The sequence below is a fragment of the Anastrepha obliqua genome, chromosome 5 (assembly GCF_027943255.1).
Source record: "Anastrepha obliqua isolate idAnaObli1 chromosome 5, idAnaObli1_1.0, whole genome shotgun sequence".
In the NCBI taxonomy this organism is placed as follows: domain Eukaryota; kingdom Metazoa; phylum Arthropoda; class Insecta; order Diptera; family Tephritidae; genus Anastrepha; species Anastrepha obliqua.
In genome coordinates, this window is record NC_072896.1 from 71,518,511 (window position 1) to 71,537,397 (window position 18,887).

The following is an 18,887-nucleotide window of genomic DNA, read 5'->3' on the forward strand; positions in this document are numbered from 1 at the left end:
AATAGAGCTCCAATTAAATTTTATCTTTTAGTTGGTAGTAATTTTTTCAGAATTTCCAAACGTAGCTTATCCGTGAAAAAATCAAAAAGTTTTAAAAAAAATATTTATGAAAGAATTGAAGCGCTCGTTATAGTATAGCACAAAATTAATCCTTATATCAGAAGACTAATACTTTTTGCAAGTGGTGTCGCCCGTCGATCACGTTTAGCGATTGTGAGCCAGCTGCAGCATAAAAACAAACAAGCAACAGAGTGCGTAAAGGTCAAAATAAAGATTTTCATTACTCAAGATAAAATTTTTTTATTTCGAAAAAAGTTGTTGAGAAAACAAAAAATTAAAAAACAAATTAAAAATTGAATTAAAAAAACTTTTTTTGTCACGTGCTTCTTATGCCTGCCATCCACCCACAGTCTGCTCATTACTTCAGCGCCTTGTGGTTACTTAGACGTCCTCTTATGCATATACTATATGCATAAATGCATATGTATATGCGACTGAAGCAGCGTATAAATGCCCGGTATCCTTGCACATCTAAGTATGAGGAAGATACAAAGTATTAAAGTTGTCTTCCGCTTGCAAGAAAGAAATTAGATGCAACATAGTAGCGAGCACGGGATTCGCACTTGAAAGCCACTCAACTATTTTGCTGTGAGGTTGCATAAAATATTACACAATTTCAAACTAGAAATGTATGCGCACATATTCACATACACATAGACTTAAATTTATAAATAAACATACACAAATTTCTCATTTCACTGAATATCAACGAATCGTTTGCACTGAATCAGATTATTGGAAGTACACCCGGGCGTATACGCGTGGTCTATCCTTGTGCTTGTTTAGCGTAGAGGAATGCCACTAAAAGCCAATTGTGTAGCATACGAACGCAACGAAGTAGTTGACAACAACATTTACTGTTTTACTGTGGGGAAAAGAAAATTTTTGCAGGTTTTGGTTCAAGCAGAAACTACTGCAAACAACAAGAATAAGTTTTAGATAATGGCAATGGCAATGGCTATAACGCCAACAACAATTATAATAACTGCTTTTGTTCACAATTTAGTAGACTATGATGCGCAATTTTTCCACACCAATTTCAAGCTTGTTTACTACTACTTTTCCTAGTTGCGCATATTTCTCACTGCAATGTCTAAGCTTTTATTGATATTTACGCACACATTTGTGCCCACTCCCTTCCATCAGCCATAACTTTTGCCATAAATACATTTGTGCTCACCTAATTAAGCCACTTTATCCATTCACAGTATTCACAGTTTATTTTTCAAGCTAAATTTGTTTCTTAAATTTTTTTAAAAGTATTATTATTATTATTAGACTACTGAGCACTGCGACCATTTATTTATTTATTATTATCTATATTTTAAGTCTTTTTAAAATATTTTAGCACATTCCGGGGCCTATTGTTCCATAATTTCTATTAATGCAATACCAACAAGCCCTAGTGAAGGACATTCAGAATGATCTGAATTTTCAGAGTGCATTTCATAGAATTGGCAAATGATGATCAATTTTGATAGAACAATTTTGTTTACGTGATAACTTAGGCTAAAGTGGCCTGTAAAGTAACCAGCTAATAGTCTTAAGTTTAATCTGTTGAGTGCAAGGAGCTTATCAGAAATTCCTCCGTCGGGCGTTCGGAATTGTCTCTCTTGTGGCTAATCCCACTTTCTGAGAAATTTGTTAATGTAGCCTTTTCTAAGTCCACAGAAAGGCTCAGAAACAAACAAAGGTATGTTTGCCGCTTTTTTAACCACTAAATTTTAGTATAATAAAGTGTAAGGCTGAGGTAAAGCACCAAGATTTTAAGTAAAGTCCCAAGATCTGACGCAAAATGTTTTTCCAAAAATCGACTTGATTTTTGAGCGACGTCAAACTTAAGGTTTACAACAAAATTGAAAGGGCTATAAAACTGCATGCCAACAAGTCTTTTGGGAGTTCTGGTTATTATGATTATTATTTAGAAGTGCGACTTTCCTGGTTTCAGAATATTTTTCTGAGCCAAACTTCCTCAATAAATTTTAGTATTTGTCTTATTTTATCGAGTTTTATTTCATCCTGTGTTAAAAAATACTTAGCCAGGTGTTTGTGTCCTCCCTACAGAGTCTGCAAGCTCCATTGGAGTACTAAAATTAAAAAATTTTAATAAAATTATTTTTATTTCATTCCATACAATCTTTAAATCGATGTAGGTTCAAGCTATCTATCACTAATTTTGATTGCGATAAACCTTGTAGATTGCCTCAGTATAATCTTCTTTGTCTTTACTCTACTTCCTGAATAAGAGAGGAGAAGTTACCCTTTATTAGGTAAAAATGATGCTGGGACTGTAAACAGGGAGGCTGCCCTTTTCCTGACTAATTTATCTACTACCTAGTTCTCAGTAATTTTTATGTACCCAGGAATTCATGGGATGCGTACCTGACTGTTCTGGCCTAAGATATTCAGCTTATCAAGACATTCGAGCACCAGTTTTAAAGTAACCAGGGAAAAAGTTGAGGGCCTCAATTGCTAATTGCGTTCAAGGTTAAAGCGAGCCCAGATATGGACTTCTACTTAAAATTTATTTGTATTCCTGCCTAGCGCTGCCGAGTTTTTTTCTTCTGGTTCGGCGACACCTTCTGCACTATCCAAGGTGAGAAGTCCGTAAGTGTACGCTTTTGTTTGTTCTTAGTGAAAAGTAGAACACTTCCATGGCTATATTTTGAAATTGGTTAACTTTTTGTGAATTTTGTTTAAAATTCGGAAGTTTGGTTCATAAGGTTTTTGTTATACAAAGAACTATTCTTTTATAAAAAGTTTACAAGATTTGGAACATTGACTTTTATATTTTAGTTTCAGTAGAGGTTGAGTTAGGTTAAGTTCTTTGGAAGTAAATTTTTATAGAAAATCTACAAAAAGTATATTAAAATATACTGTGACTGGATAAAGTGACTTAATTATGTGAGCACAAGTGTTTATAAAATTGGCATACAAATCATTTACTAGCTTTTGCCCTATAAATGGAGCGACCTTTAGTTTTATAACCCCCTCGAACAGCGTGTGCATAGTTTTTATAAGCATAAGCCATTATCTACGAAGGGGCGACCGCTTTTAGATAACACTCCTGCTATCCTTGGATATTTCATGCCTATAGTTAGAATCGAATTATGAAGCAATTGAGTGGTAGTTATGCACAAAGACGCTCAGTTACGACGACCATTTTCGATACAGCGAACAGGCAAGGTGAACATGCGACATAAAAACTCACTTTTCTATGGTATGGAAAGTGACATGGCGGGTGAAGTAGTACTGCTACGACAGGGACGGCTCTCTCATCAAAGGACCCAAGCAGTGAGTGGTAACAAGCAGATGCTTCTTCTGAGGCATTGCATCTGTACTGTAACGGACGTTGAGTATAGTGCTCAAACCGCCTCCCGACGAAATACTTAACGGTATTACCAGGGGGATCGGTACTTTGACGGTAGGCAGTTTAGTTCGGGTTCAAGTCCCACACTGACGGGGTCTGGATTTCGATGTTTCCTCCTTGTAAAAAAAAACGACGATCATCTTACCAGACATGGTTACTTAGTTGGCGAGGGCAGAACATGAATTCACTTTTAGAAATACTTCTAGTATTTGTTTGGCAGATTGCAAGCCTGCCGCTTTTGATTATTTTCTGTACAAGGTACCCCGCTGGACAAGGTTTTGTACGTACATCCTCTTTTCATCAAATGATTTCTTGCTAAGAAATAGAACATTCCTATAACCCCTTCAGAAGTAGAAAATCCTGCTAAAATTGAATTGTTTTTCAATTCGCGATTAGAAAGTCACTAAAAGGCAACATGCTCACATGCCCTTAATGAGAAGGTTTAATCGCAGAGCTTTATTTGATAAGCTCTTTTACAATTTCCAGCTGCGTATATCTTTTTTTGTAAACTGTTTACATATACACATACATATCTTACTTCCTTTAGCTACCTACTCACATTACGACTCAACTATTTACGCTTCACTTCTTTGTTTGGCCATCACTTGAACTTTAATTCTCTTTTTATAGTATATTCCACTCATTTCATTCTTTTTTTTTTTTCTTTTACTTTCGGATTTTTCACAGGTCGTGTGCACATCCTTGAGGATCGTAGCCTTAAACTGGATGACGTTACGCTGGAAGATATGGGAGAGTACAGTTGTGAAGCGGATAATGCGGTCGGTTCAATTACAGCCACGGGCACATTAACCGTACACGGTGAGTTAATTGCTATGAATGCTGTTAGTGCGTGGCTGTGTGCGTGTGGGACGAAATTTCTGACAATGGCACACAGATGCGTGGGCAACACATCTATTGAAACTGAATTTAAACACATGCGCATGAGTATATATATACACTTTAACATATGCGCATATGTATGTGTAAGCATAAAAGTTTTATGGCTCATTTGAAGTGTATTTCGGATAGTGCGGCGAGAAGGTGCGCAGCGTCAAGTGTTTGTTTGATGGAAGTTTACATAAAGGGTGCCGAAGATGTGACCGCAGATTTAGTTTTCAAAGTTGAAGTTGTAGCGGTGCTTAGTGCTGTTAAAGTTATAATGAGATTTGTTGTTAAAAATAGATAGCCGACAAATAAAATACGACGTGGATTAAAAAAATCGCACGTATCATGAAATTTGAAGGTTAACAGAAAACTAATATATAATTCAGAAGAATTAACTAACTTTTTAACTGTCTTAACTAGAAGCTCGAATATGATTTGCAATTGTATAGCAATATACCAGCAATTTCAGCACACTCCATATATATTTTTAATTATAAATATAATGAGATGAAAGCCCTAACAAGTCGGCTTTGGCACAAATTACAGCGCTTGTGTTCATATTTTTTCTACAGATGGATGGAGAGATACAATTCAAAAGGGATATGTGAAACTAGCTGTGGAAGAAAATATTTTGTTCGTATCACCTTAGTATTTTTTTTGTTTTTTGTTCATTCCGCTAGGGAGCATAGGGCCTCGACAAGATTTTCATCGTACATAGTTCTGGGCTTTTGCTTTTTCGCCGTCCCTTTTGATGTCGGCATCTACAAGCAACATCGACCCTCTCCAGTAAAGTGCCATCCTTGTGATGCTATCTGGTGTTTTTTAAGCGTGTGACTAAACCATCGTCACTTTATGCAGTTGATTTGCCATAGGATAACTCATCCTCAATCGTCGATCTCTACAGCGCGTCGTTGCTGATGGTGCTGGGCTAGAATACAGAGGATGCGGAGGCTTATACTAACCTCTTAGTAATGGTGCTAGAGGCCAGCCACATTTAACTTCCGAACAACGATACTGACTTCATACATGAGCTGAATATTCGCAGTTCAGAGCGCCTGGAATTTTCGAACTCGCCCATACTGGATGCATTCGCCCGAATGACGCCCTTGCTTTTTTTAGCCTGCAGTTGACATTTTCATTTCCTGCGCCGTCTTCCGTGATAATGCCGCCGAAGTAGCAGAAGCTTTCGACAAATTCCACCGGACGCCCGTCAACCGTTAGTATAGTCCATCAAAATACTATGCAAAAATTTGTGCACGAACAAATTTTACCAATCGCGGAAATTCACAAAAAAATTGCCATTCCATGATAAATATAATGTAAGGATGTTTTAGGATCGCTTGTGTAATCTTCTCTGCACAATACCTCAGATCCAGTTTTATCAATAAACCTAAGACGCCGTACTAGACCGAGATGTGTACCTCTTCTTCTCGCTATGATATCGCATTTGAGAAGTAAGTGGTGTTTCTGGAAACTGGTCAGATAACCGCTGGAGTCGATGAATCATGTCTCGCGCCTATGCAGATAGCTGTGCATCGTGAGAATGACTGGCAAATGAGACGATAATCAGGGAGCGCATCCATTTGCATATTTATAGGCGAGGAAGAAATTTAACCACATGTTTTCTAAGTTCTATGCTACTCTACATTAACTGACGCACCCTGTAACACATTGGTGCCCACACCAATTGCCACATAAAAATTAATTACCTGACCGCACATCAAGAACATTTCAAAAACAGTGGAAGACAAAGGAAATAAAAAGGGAAGGGAAAACAGAAATTCCCAGTGCAGACATCGTTGTGTATTGCCCCGCAATAACATTTACTAGCTTTAACAAATTATTTGCTTTCGTGCACCCTCTCAAAAAATAAATACACACTCTAACTTATTTCTTACCCTCTCCCCAAATAGCACCACCAAAGTTCATCATACGCCCCAAAAATCAACTTGTCGAAATCGGTGATGAAGTGCTCTTCGAATGTCAAGCCAGTGGCTATCCAAAACCCACACTCTACTGGTCGGTCGAAGGTAATAGCTCGTTGCTCTTTCCTGGCTACAAGGATGGACGCATTGAGGTGACGTTAACGCCCGAAAGCCGTTCCGTGCTTTCGATATTGCGTTTTGCGCGTGAAGACTCGGGTAAAGTGGTCGTTTGTAATGCATTAAATGCGGTTGGCAGCGTCAGCAGTCGTACCGTTGTTACCGTGGACACACAATTTGAGCTGCCACCGCCAATTATTGAGTTGGGTCCTGTCAATCAGACACTGCCAGTTAAATCGATCGTAACGCTACCATGTCGCACTAGCGGCACACCAACACCGCAAGTCTCTTGGTATTTGGATGGCATACCAATCGATGTGAACGAGCACGAGCGGCGAAATCTCTCCGAAACGGGTACACTCACCATAGCGGATTTGCAACGGAATGAGGATGAGGGCTTGTACACATGTGTGGCCAGTAATCGGAATGGTAAATCCTCGTGGAGTGGCTACCTGCGCTTGGATACTCCAACTAATCCGAATATCAAATTTTATCGCGCACCCGAGCTTTCTACGCATCCGGGACCGCCGGGTAAACCGCAGATAGCAGAAAAGACCGAAGATACAGTGACGTTGACGTGGACGCGCAGTAATAAGGTCGGCGCATCCAGCTTGGTAGGCTACATCGTTGAAATGTTCGGTAAGAACGAGACGGACGGTTGGGTGGCTGTTGGAGCGCGCATACAAAATACGACCTTCATGCAAGTGGGCCTCGTGCCGGGTGTTAATTACTTTTTTGTGATACGTGCCGAAAATTCGCACGGTTTATCGCTGCCTAGTCCAATGTCGGAGCCGATCAATGTTGGCATGGTAAGTTTGAGCAATAAAGTTGCTTCATTGAATGAGAAAGGCTAATTGTTTGGTGATTTCTTTCTTTGCATTTTTTTATAGCGTTTCTTTAACAGCGGCTTGGATTTGAGTGAGGCGCGCGCTAGCTTATTGTCTGGCGACGTGGTGGAACTAATTAACGCGAGCATCGTAGACTCGACAAGCATGAAATTGACGTGGCAGGTTAGTAGTAACAATTCTTATATCTCTTATATTTCTTACCCGCCTCGGCTATAATGGCTCGGTGTCAATGTCATTGTAGCGCCGAGGCGTGACAAAGCAATCGAGTGGCGCAAAGTTGTCGGATGCCCTGCGAAAACAGAACTAATTTGTGTGGCACCTGCCTGCAGGCAGCGGACAGAGGGCTGGTGCAGCATTTCCAATTACACAATTTTTTCCTACTTCACTTTTCTTTCGTGCGCTTATGCCGTAATTCTTTTTCGCTTTTATCTTTCATCTTCACAGATAATCAACGGCAAATACGTGGAAGGCTTTTACATCTACGCGCGTCAATTGCCAAATCCACCAACCACCACTGCCACCAGCAGCGCGATTGCAAATCCATTGCTGGAATCACGTAGCGGCAGCTCGTCGTCGTTGTCAGCAGCTGACGCTGCGACGGCCGCATTGATTTCGGCGAAACCAAATATTGCCGCTGCCAGACGTGATGCGGTCGCCAATAATGCTGCCACCTTCACCACCGACTTTGGTGCCGCAACATCAAGCAGCACCACATATCGCATGCTAACGATCCTGAACGGCGGTGGCGCCTCATCCTGCACACTAACTGGCCTACTGCAATATACGCTCTATGAATTTTTTATTGTACCCTTTTATAAGTCCGTCGAGGGAAGACCGTCGAACTCACGTATTGCGCGCACTTTGGAGGATGGTGAGTACACAAAAAATGTATATTTTAACCAAAATAAAAAACAAAAACAAAAAAAATATATATTATAAGTTACTCAGGCCAATCGTAAGCCTCGGTGCAAAGTTAATCGAAAGTCTTAGTGTACACATTGGCGGCCATATGGTTTGGCAGGCGCCCTCAACGCTGCACTACAACTGCTTCATGGCCATTTTAAATCTGCTATGTATCTACGTATATGAGCAAAAATTTCACTAACAACTTGATAAGCCTTTTAATTGGAAAAAATGATATTGTTTGATTTTCAAGAAGCGTTTAGAATATGTGCGCTGGCCTTATCATTTTTTTAAATGCTGATAAAAATAATAGCAATAGCAAGGATGAACATGGGATGAATATGGGAAATATGAGCATGAATACCAACAGGCCTTTAATGTACACAAAGCTACTCATAGCTGCATTCGTGCTGCACAAAGGTTAAAACATCTTATAATCCTTTTACCTTCAAAAAATTGCTTACTCTTTACTCCAAATTGCGTTTGCCTTTGCTTGGCAAAAGTAGTGTTGGCATACCCATTTACTGCGTTCAGCCTAGCGTAAGCAGTAGGAACTGCATTTACTCTTCTTTTAAGGGGTAGGAGGATGGTAATTGCTCTGACCCGAATAACGTTAATTAGTTCAGAACCCATCCATCAAGAAGCCCTGAAAATTCGGACATCACAATTCCGTGATCGTGTTGAGATGGGGTAAAAACCAGACGCACTTTTTATATGTTATGGCTAGATTTCCATACTCTTCTTTGAAGTTGCAAACCATAGCTCTTATCGGTTATGAGTTCGCTCAATTTCAAAAATTAACAGCCATACCAAATTAGACTTTATTCAAATGTGAGCGGGTATATAAGGTTCGATCCGGACCGAAGTTGGCGCATCCTTACTTATTAGACTGTATAATTGGATGTACCGCACGTCTGTTTCTTGATTAGCGCGATAACCGCTTAAGCGATTTTGGCCGATATGAAAAAGGCACGCCACTCGTTTCTTTCTCTTCCTAACCTGCGTCAGTTGGACACATCCGGTGAAGCCAAGTTCTTCTCCACCTGATCTCTCCTTCATAGAGGAGGCCTTCCTCTTCCTCTGCTGGCACCAGCTGCTACCACATCGAATATTTTCAGAGCCGAAACTTTGGCATCCATTCGGTTCACATGACCCAGCCAACCGAGCCGCCGCTGGTCGTTATTCGTTGCACTATGCCTATTCGTCGTAAGGCTCATTGTTCCATCGCCTACGATACTCGCCATCCCCAATGTCCAAAAGCTCAAAGATCTTCCGCAGAATCTTTCCCTCAAACACTCCAATGGACACTTGATCGGATATTGCCATCGTCCTAGCTTCAGGAAGTGTGCACTACTAGCAGGTTTTTTGGCAAAGAGTAGCTATCATCACACAGCTATGAATATTGAGACTTGCTTATCTCTTTAAAATTGCCAACATAATTTTAATTCTTTGCTTTTCTCTTATGCCTTGCTCTCATTCATTTCATATTTAAGCTTTGTGGCTATTTTTGGCATAGATGGTATTTCTGCCACATTTTCTTAAGTGCTCTTTAAAAGGTTTTTCTTATTTTCAGGCGCCTTACCTGCATTTTGGACATAAGGTTCACTTCGACCCGTTTACCTTATTTGATTTTCAATCGCTTCCACAATAGATAACATATCTGTATGTTTATATGTTTTTTTGCCAGTATTCTTCTTGATCCATGGATTTATAAACTCGGAATTTCTTTCTTGTACATAAAAGTATGTCTAGTGCTTTGCAGTCATTTATTTGGCTAATGCCGCTAGCTTTTTCTGACACAAAAATCAATTGTTTGAAAATGTTTTCTTTTTTTTTCAAAATATTACTTGTAATGAGACATAATTGAGTAACAGTGATTGAGAGTAACAGTAAACATGTCATGGTTTTATAACCAAAAAGCAGTATTCCAAACGGCTCAGAAATATTCAGTTTTTGCAGTTTGAAAATTAATTTGACAATTTTTTAACACACTTTGCCTTATACGCAAGTAATGTTGAATAAACCTTTCCTGGTGAACCCAACTTTGAAATATTGTGCATAGAAATTAGCGTACATACATATTTTAAGGCTGGATTTTATAAGATGTAGAAATATATCTCTGATAAGTTGAAAAATGTGTGAACATTTTTAAGTACAATAACTTTGCAACACGAGTTAATTCATCTGAATCAAATCAAATTTGGATCTTCTATAAAAATGTGCTTGAAAACCTCACATTTTTGGAGAAAAATAACGCATTTTGTTCCTATAATTTAACTCAGCTCATGAAAGTGCAAATGAGAATATTTGCTTGCTGAATGCATTACTTACTTTGCTTCTTGTTAGCCTTTCGACCTCGTTCCTTTATATATGATTTTCGTACACTTTTGCTACCAAAGGCCCTCAGAAACAGCCAAGCAACAGTCACTTCTTAGGTTGGTTGCCACTCGAATGTTTAAGCACATTAATATTGAAAACGAAGTTTGCTAATAAATATCGATTTTGTGTACAATTGCAATTATTTTTTCCTGCTAAAAATTAAAGCATATAATTCCAACAAAAAGCTTCTGCTGTCTTTGTGTGCCCATTTGGCTCTCAGCCAGACTTTTGTAGCTGCATTTGCATGAGTATATTGATGACACCAGTGCACTAGTTTCCTTTATTTTATGTAAATGACAGCAATAACGTTAAATTCTTGTGCTGCAGTGACGTTTCGGGACATTAAGCCATACATTCACACCGCCACATGCATAGGTATGTATGCAATAGGTACGTACATCAGGGCGGGCTAAATTTACGTCACTAGCAGATTCAGATTCTACATAAAATTGCAAGAAAATAATTCAGCAGAACTGCTCTAAAGTCAACGTTGAGGTCGAGTCTATTTCATACAAAATTTTAAAATAAGTTATTTTTAATTAGTACGAAGTGATGCGTGTGATTCATAAAAACAGAGAGGTAGTTATGACCATTGAAAGTAGAAATAAAACACCTCCTTTTTTAAGTAAAAAGGATAAAAGGAAAAATAATTGTATGAATGTAAAAAGATAAAAGAGAATTAGAAGATGTAAAAAAGGAAGAAAAAATTAGTTCTTCGAAAAAATAGTTTTTTTTTTTTTAATTTTTGGCAAATTTCGGTTTATTTAACATATAAAAAATTACATTACATTGCTTTGTTGTGGCTCCTCAAATAAAAAATAGATATCAGAAATAAATTCTTGGTATCAAAAAATTCCTAAGTACACGTTTGTGCAAGACAATTGCATTATTAACACTGCAGTAAATATCAATCTAAATAAATGAAAATAAAATTGACTTTAGAGCTATGCTCCAATGTAGGTACTATTTTTCTTTTAATTTTATCTAGAATCCGAATCTGTAAAGAACATTGTCGAAAAAATTTCATCCATATAAATTGTCCCGTCCTAATGTACATATATATTTTTGCACACTACAGGAATGTTCCCTAAACTTGTGCCAAAATATTGCGGAAGCTTACCTCAACATATAGCAACCAACCCATGCCCACTCCATTCACTACTCACACTTCATATGTGTTTTTCCCTCATGCCATTCATTAACCTCACTGTCTTCTCATCCCTCTCATATCGCTTCTTCTTCTTACCATCAGCTGCAACTTGTAACCACCACCAATCTGATTACTGCCATCACTTTTATTCTTTCACTTGTACACCATCGCCCTGGCGTGCTGCTTTGCCAATCTTTTGTTCCCTTCTATATAACAATAACCTAATTTCATAATGTTACATCGAAGCAAATAAATGATTGAAAAATGTATTCCAAAAAAAGGAGGCGGTCGCACCAACTTTCACTGTGTAAAGGCGAACTCTTCGATTTCAATCGCTGGTTAGCGACATCAGCTGTGCATTAAATGCTGAGTAGCGTCTTTAGCTGTAGGCCAATGTGGCACACATGTGAAAGGTTTCGATTCTCTTTTTTCCGCTTCAAACGCTGCCACTACTTCTGCGGGTAATCAATGGTTGGTAGTATTAAGGGTCGTTGGATAAATTTCGCAAAAAATGGATATTGTATTTTGTAATATTGGAAAGTAGAATACTCGTAGCGAGCATTGCTTGAATGTTTGTAAATGTATTTACAGCTGTTCTTTTATTATTGTTGATTGTAATGAGCATATGGGATCATAGTGACAAGTCATGCGTTAGCTGAAAAGTAGAACTCATGGAAGGGATTATGCTTTAAAAATATCTCATTGCGTTTTGGCAAATCGGAATGCACTATTTTGGACTAGTTTCTAATGAAAGGTACCTAAAGAAGAATTTAATAGAAGATGAAGTTAGCCGTAGTTATATAACTATACATGCGATTGTGATCATTGATATTTTCTGATAATTTTTAATAATTAATACATTTCTGGCGGCCGCCGTAGCCGAATGGGTTGGTGCGTGACTACCATTCGGAATTCACAGAGAGAACGCCGGTTCGAATCTCGGTGAAATACCAATATTAAGAAAAACATTTTTCTAATAGCGGTCGCCACTCGGCAGGCAATGGCAAACCTCCGAGTGTATTTCTGCCATGAAAAAGCTCCTCATAAAAAATAGCCGTTCGGAGTCGGCTTGAAACTGTAGTTCCCTCCATTTGTGGAACAACATCAAAACGCACACCACAAATAAAAGAGGAAGCTCGCTCAAATACTCAACAAAAGGTGTAGGCGCAAATTTTATATACATTTATGTATGTATAAATTTATGCCAAAATTATCAGAAAAGTCTCTGAATGCCAAGCGATATTTTTGTGTATCAAATTATTTACTGTATTGAAACCACATTTAGTTAGCGGTTATGAGGATAATGCAGAAGCGCTTCAGTGCCTTAAATCAAATACGATCAGAACCATTTGCGAGCTAAAAAAATACCTTGTCAAATTACAAGAGTAGGATAGCCCACAGTAAAGTTAGGGAAGCGTATTTCATTAATGTAATTGAATGTGAATGTGATTTACTTGGTTACTTCAAATTGGAGAAATATATTTAATTTAAATAAGCGCTCATATCTGTCATATTGCTTTTTTCCGACGGCAAAGGGTCATATTTTAAATATCCACTCCAAAGTGTGGCAATAAACATTTCCGCGTTGTGGTTGAAGCTAAAAGCTGCTAGAAATGCCGAGGTTAGAGATTGCAACCAGGCATGGAGAAGTGCGCATAAATGCACACGCAATACAAATACATAAGCATACATTTCTCAGTATATGCAACTACACACATACATGTAATTGTATATCCGCTCACATCGCAACACAGTTCTGTGCCACTTATTTACCGAATCGCACCACAAAGTAAAAATTTTAAATCAAACTCATTCCGTATTCATCACATTTCCACTTTGGAATTGCTTTCTTGCACTACAAAAACACATACTTCAAAGTTTGCACAAACGTACTCACACACACATTTACACTCTTTACACCTCTCCCAGCAGCTGCATTTTCAGTCTATGCTAAAGAAGAAAAGCAACGAAGTGGAGGAATTGCAATTGCAATTGCGAAAAAGATAAACAACAATTATTTTATATTCAGAAACAAACACACAAACATGCGTGCATACATATGTATGCACCCAAACAAACAAAGACAAACAGATTCACGCTACATAGCATACATTCGGGCGTTTCTAGTATATACGGCAGTATAGGAACTCAGCAAGCGACATGCAAATAAGCGCCGAAAGTGTTGTTTGAGAATGTTGCATTGCATTGGTGAGGGTGTGGTGATGCGGTGCCTGAAGGCTGTAGAAGCTGAGGCGCGATTCGAGTTGAGCAAACAACCGCAAAAGTTCCAACATTTCGCTTTAAAGGCATTTTTATTTATTTGCATCAGCGTATTTGCTGAGGTATTTCCACAAGTAGGTACAGTGAACACTCAGCGGAGACTTGCACCCGCCGCACTCTATTGGTATGAGTGAGTGTGTATATGTACATATGGATGATTGCCGGCGTGTGCATGTGGCTTTGTGTCGCAACTCAAATGTCAACTGCTGCTGTTTCGTGCGGCAATTTGTATGCAATTTGAAAAATGACGCAAAGGAAGAGCACAAGGCAGCAAAGTAAACGACGTTTTGTGTACAGGAGGGGATGACTTCAGTTGACAAAAAGAACAAAAAAAAAAAAAAAAATACATACGCGCCTACACTCGCCCACTGCCGACAGACACTTTAGCCATGTTGCCATGTGTGACTTGCGTGAATCACGCAGAAATGCAACTCAGCCGCCTGATTTGGCATCCCTTGAGAATGAATCCTGTGCACCCTCACCAACTCAAACTCACTTGCTTTTAGTTAAATACATGTTTGTATAAGTGTAAGCAGCCTCACAGCTTGACTATGCCAACTTCAGTCATTGTTGGGTAACCATGCGTCTACTCGCCCATTTCTTCTCACCGCTCTCTTGTCTACACTTGTCATAGGTGTATTTGTCTAAATAGAAATTGCTTTGCTTTACGTTGCCTAGCTATGGTGCTCACCTTAAATAATATTTTCTTCACAAATTCATGTATGCACCTACATTTGTATGTATTGTAATGAATGCAAAAGTGCAAGTTGAGAATGAGGTACAAAAAACACAAGAAGACAAAAATACAACAGAGAAAAGTGATAAAACGCCATGAAAGAAAAACTGGCTGGCTGGCAGCAGACAAAACAAAAGCTTAGTGAAATGAGTTAGAAATTGCAACCGTTGCCACAAAATTCCAACACTCACTCAATTGGGGTTTGCTCAGACGGTTACCCATACTTGGTAGTTGGCACTAAGGGAATGCTTTGTTATAAACATATATGTGCTTATTTAAATTTGTCTTGCTTAAATCACTACAGACTCCTATTCATATTCTTAATGCTGCACACAGCACACAGTGTTTTTCACTCTCATTCGAATAATCACTTTCTCAGTCCTTGATTTTTGCGCACTCACTCTAAAATATTCATAGGTATATAAATAGACAGTTGAAAATGAGTTTTAAAGTGTTATTCTGGACAGGCTTGTACATACATACATAAACATAAATGCATGTATGCACTTTAGCAATTAACTAGAAAAGCAAATTAAGCAGGTTTGGTTGGGAGAATGTCATATTCCAAAAGATCGAGAAAAACGGTTTAATAATATTAATTTATTTATCTCGTCCTAAGCTAAAAAAAAGACAGATTTGCTTCTTATGAGTTGTTGTTAATATCTGACACTATGATTTTTTTAAAGAGCATAAAAAAAAATTTGGTGACCATTTCTATAAACTTTTCCCGAAAAACGACTTTTTTGTATTTTTATATTCTTCCAGCAAACCAACAACAATGTGAGTGAGATAATCACATAGTGATATGTTTTGACTATATATGTATACATATACACTACCGGTCAAAAGTTTGGGTTCACTTAAAAAATTGTAAAAAATGTTTAAATAATCGTGATTTTCTTCGTCAAATATTTTTTAATATTGTTATTTTACAGAAAGTAATTGTGTTTAATACAAAATATGTTAACTTTTAAAGAAACCCGCAAGTAATATATTTGTTCATATTTTCGATTCCTCGAAATATCCGCCTTTTGCTCGTATTACAGCGTCGCATATTCTGGGCATCCTATCAATTCATTTACGCACAGATACTACTGTTATTTGATTCCAGCAATTTTGCAGAAATGTCCAAAGTTGTTTTGTATTAGTAGGTTGCAATTTTCTTACTTCTCTGTCCAACTCGTCCCACAGCAACCCGATCGGGTTACAATCCGGCGACTGAAGAGGCCATTCCATACATTTGAGTTGTTTTTGATTTTCTTTGGCTGCAATGTAATTCTGGAAAAATTTTGAGGTGAGCTTAGGATCGTTGTTCTGCTGGAAATCGAGTCCGCTGCCCACAAGTCTTTTCCCACACGGAAAAGCGTGCCGTTGAAGTATGTTGTGGTAGACTTTTTTTGTCAATGATACCCTCAATTTACACAATGTCCCCAACTTTGTCTCCAGCAAAGCATCCCCAGACTAACACTGATCCTCCACCATGCTTAACTATGGGAACAACACATTGGTTCATCATGCGTTCACCGCCAAAACGATGAGTATATCGGCGGCGTCGTTTGTTGAAAATTTCAAATTTGGACTCGTCCGTGAACAAGACTTTAGACCATTGTTCAGTTGTCTACTCTTTATGTTTTTTAGCCCAATTAAGTCTCTTTACTTTACTTTGCTTTTGAAGTAAAGGTTTTTTGGCGGCGACGCACCCTTTTAGGCCGTCGTTTCTTAGTCGTCGCTGTACCGTCGAAACAGATACTGGAGCCTCGCGCGAGAAATTGAGTTGTTCGCAAATTTCAGGGGCTGTTAGAAAACGATTTTTTTTGCTCACAACACATATGAACTTATCCTCTCCTTTTGTCGTAGTTTTAGACCACCCAGAACGATGACGACTCTGATTGCACCCAGTATCGCTCTTTCTTTATAACATTCTCATGACAGCATTTTGAGAAACATTACATTTCGAAGCAATTTTTCGCGTTTAATAGACTTCTCCATGTAGTGCCACAATGACTGCTCGTGTTTCTACACTAAGGTCTGCTTTCCGACCCATTTTTCTACATATAAATCAAGAAATATGTAGTTTTATTTAAATTTTAATAATTAGAAGATAATTTTTGTATAACGTCGACTTGTATGTAAGTTTTTGTAAAACAGTTATTTTTTGGAATACAAAAAATTGTTTTACTTACCTTTTTGATAACAAAGATGACACAAACAGTTAGAAATATAACTCTTGAAGCGAGTTTTGCAGCAATAAGATGTTACGCGTAATAGGCACTAGACGCATTGACAGAATGCAGCATGTCATAACACGTTCATGCTTGATCTACGCGACTCCCACAGTCACTTTGTAAACATTAACAATCTCCTAAGCTCAAACTAGTAGCAGAATGAACGTTTTAAAAAAAAACCAGTAATAAGCCGACTTGATTGTGTAAAATTCCAAAATAATGCAAGTGAACCCAATCTTTTGACCGGTAGGGTATATATATTTTATTTTCCCAATAAAAAATTTATAAGAATATAAATATTTCTGTAACAAAAATCACATAAAAATTTTAAATACTCATCCGATTTCTATTCAAATGTAGCACTTTTTATTTAAATAGAACCTTTAGACAATTTTTTGTATGCAGTTTTATTGCCTATTAAGTTCTAGTATAAAAAGTATAAGCTGGAGGTAGCTCAAAATTTTTGCGTATTTTTGATAATTTTCTTCTTCGATGGTGTTCCGCATTCACTCCATATAACGAAAACAAGACATTTTTTAACGTGGAAAAAATGAGCAGACAGTCATGGCAGATTTTTGGTCATATGTATCTATGAGTATTTTGAGGTATTTGTACTACTCGTACAATTCAATGGGCTATAAAATTTTATGTTCAACATTTTTTATAGAAATACTGAATAAAAAGTATGAAATTTTATGAAAAATTAGTTTAATTCACCAAAAGTTTGAAATTCGGGTTTATTATTTTATTACTAAAAATCCAGTTAATTAAAGGATTGGATTCTAAGCATTCTTTCAATTTATTTAGATGGTGAAATTAAAATAGTTTAAAATACTCAATTAAAACCAAATATGTGCCCTTTTGCTTGATAGCTTTTGTCCATTTTGAAAGTATTTCATTAGTCCGCGTTGGAAAAAGTGCTCCTCCCAATTGATGCAAAACTTGATCAGCTTATACCCACAAGCCTCTCTTGCAGACAGTTCCATCAATAGAATTTTTAAAATGCTTTCGAAGCTGAGAGTTTCTTAGTGCGCGGTCTGAACTTTATATGCAGACATACGGCAGATGTTAAAGAATTTCCTACTTAAGCATTAGAGGCTTTCGGCGCATCGTTAAATATTAGTTGGGAGAAAAAGAAATCCATTATTGTCTCCTCGGTAGATCACTGTAGTGATTTAAAGTTTAGGCTCGTTGTCAAGTTAGCATTTCATACTAAAAAATTATTTTACTATTTTTTGTTTAATCCATTTAGTTGTGAGTTACAGGAGTTAAAAGTTTCTCTTCGACAAAGACGAAAATGCAAGACAGGCCACGGAAATTTTGAATGGCGTTTATAGTGCCGATACTGTAACAGTTAATTGCGCGCAATTTTGGTTTCGTCGATTCCGTTTAGGCATTTTTCGTGTTAAAGAAAATGTCGAGAACGTGAATAAAATCAGAGAGGATAGTTGTGGAGATAGTGGGGATGATTACTTTTCAATTTATGATTAATATATAATAATATAATTATTAATCATAGAAATTATTTGTAAGGAAAAATTAATATATGGATAAAAACCGAAGTTTCACTTTCTTCGCTCTTTGGTAATAAAATAAAAGCCTTTATAAAAATAAGGTTTCCTACTATTTTCGGACTTGTCTTAACCAAAGCTTTTTATATTAAATGTACGTATGAATTGATCCACAATTTTCAGGGTCGATTACCCTACTGTGCGTTGTCCTGATGGAATACGTCACATTTCTTATTATTTTTTAATTAGTTTTGTTTTTACTTTATTTGTACAATAAATAAACACTATACAAATACAATACGACTCGCAGTACTGGTGGCACATATTTTATTTCTCAATTCTCACCGCTTCTGGTTGATCGTCTACTTTGATTTGGCCACTTGCTGTATGCATGGGCCGGAATTGGGTATTTGGCTTGATGGTAGTTGCTCATTGCGAGTGTCTCTCTTCCAATCCGACCAAACTGATAATAAAACAATTTTAGTCGTTAATCCGTTT

At 37.6% G+C, this 18,887-nt stretch overlaps 1 protein-coding gene across 1 annotated transcript in view; it reads left to right on the forward strand.

The window, feature by feature from the left end:
• Window positions 1-18,887, forward strand: part of LOC129248543 (protein sax-3) — a 140,443-nt gene that overhangs the window by 91,915 nt on the left and 29,641 nt on the right. Inside the window, exons 6-9 of the mRNA XM_054888129.1 lie at window positions 4,118-4,249; window positions 6,229-7,166; window positions 7,248-7,367; window positions 7,650-8,076. Of these exons, the coding sequence (XP_054744104.1) occupies window positions 4,118-4,249; window positions 6,229-7,166; window positions 7,248-7,367; window positions 7,650-8,076 (1,617 nt within the window). The remainder of the gene's footprint in view (window positions 1-4,117; window positions 4,250-6,228; window positions 7,167-7,247; window positions 7,368-7,649; window positions 8,077-18,887) is intronic.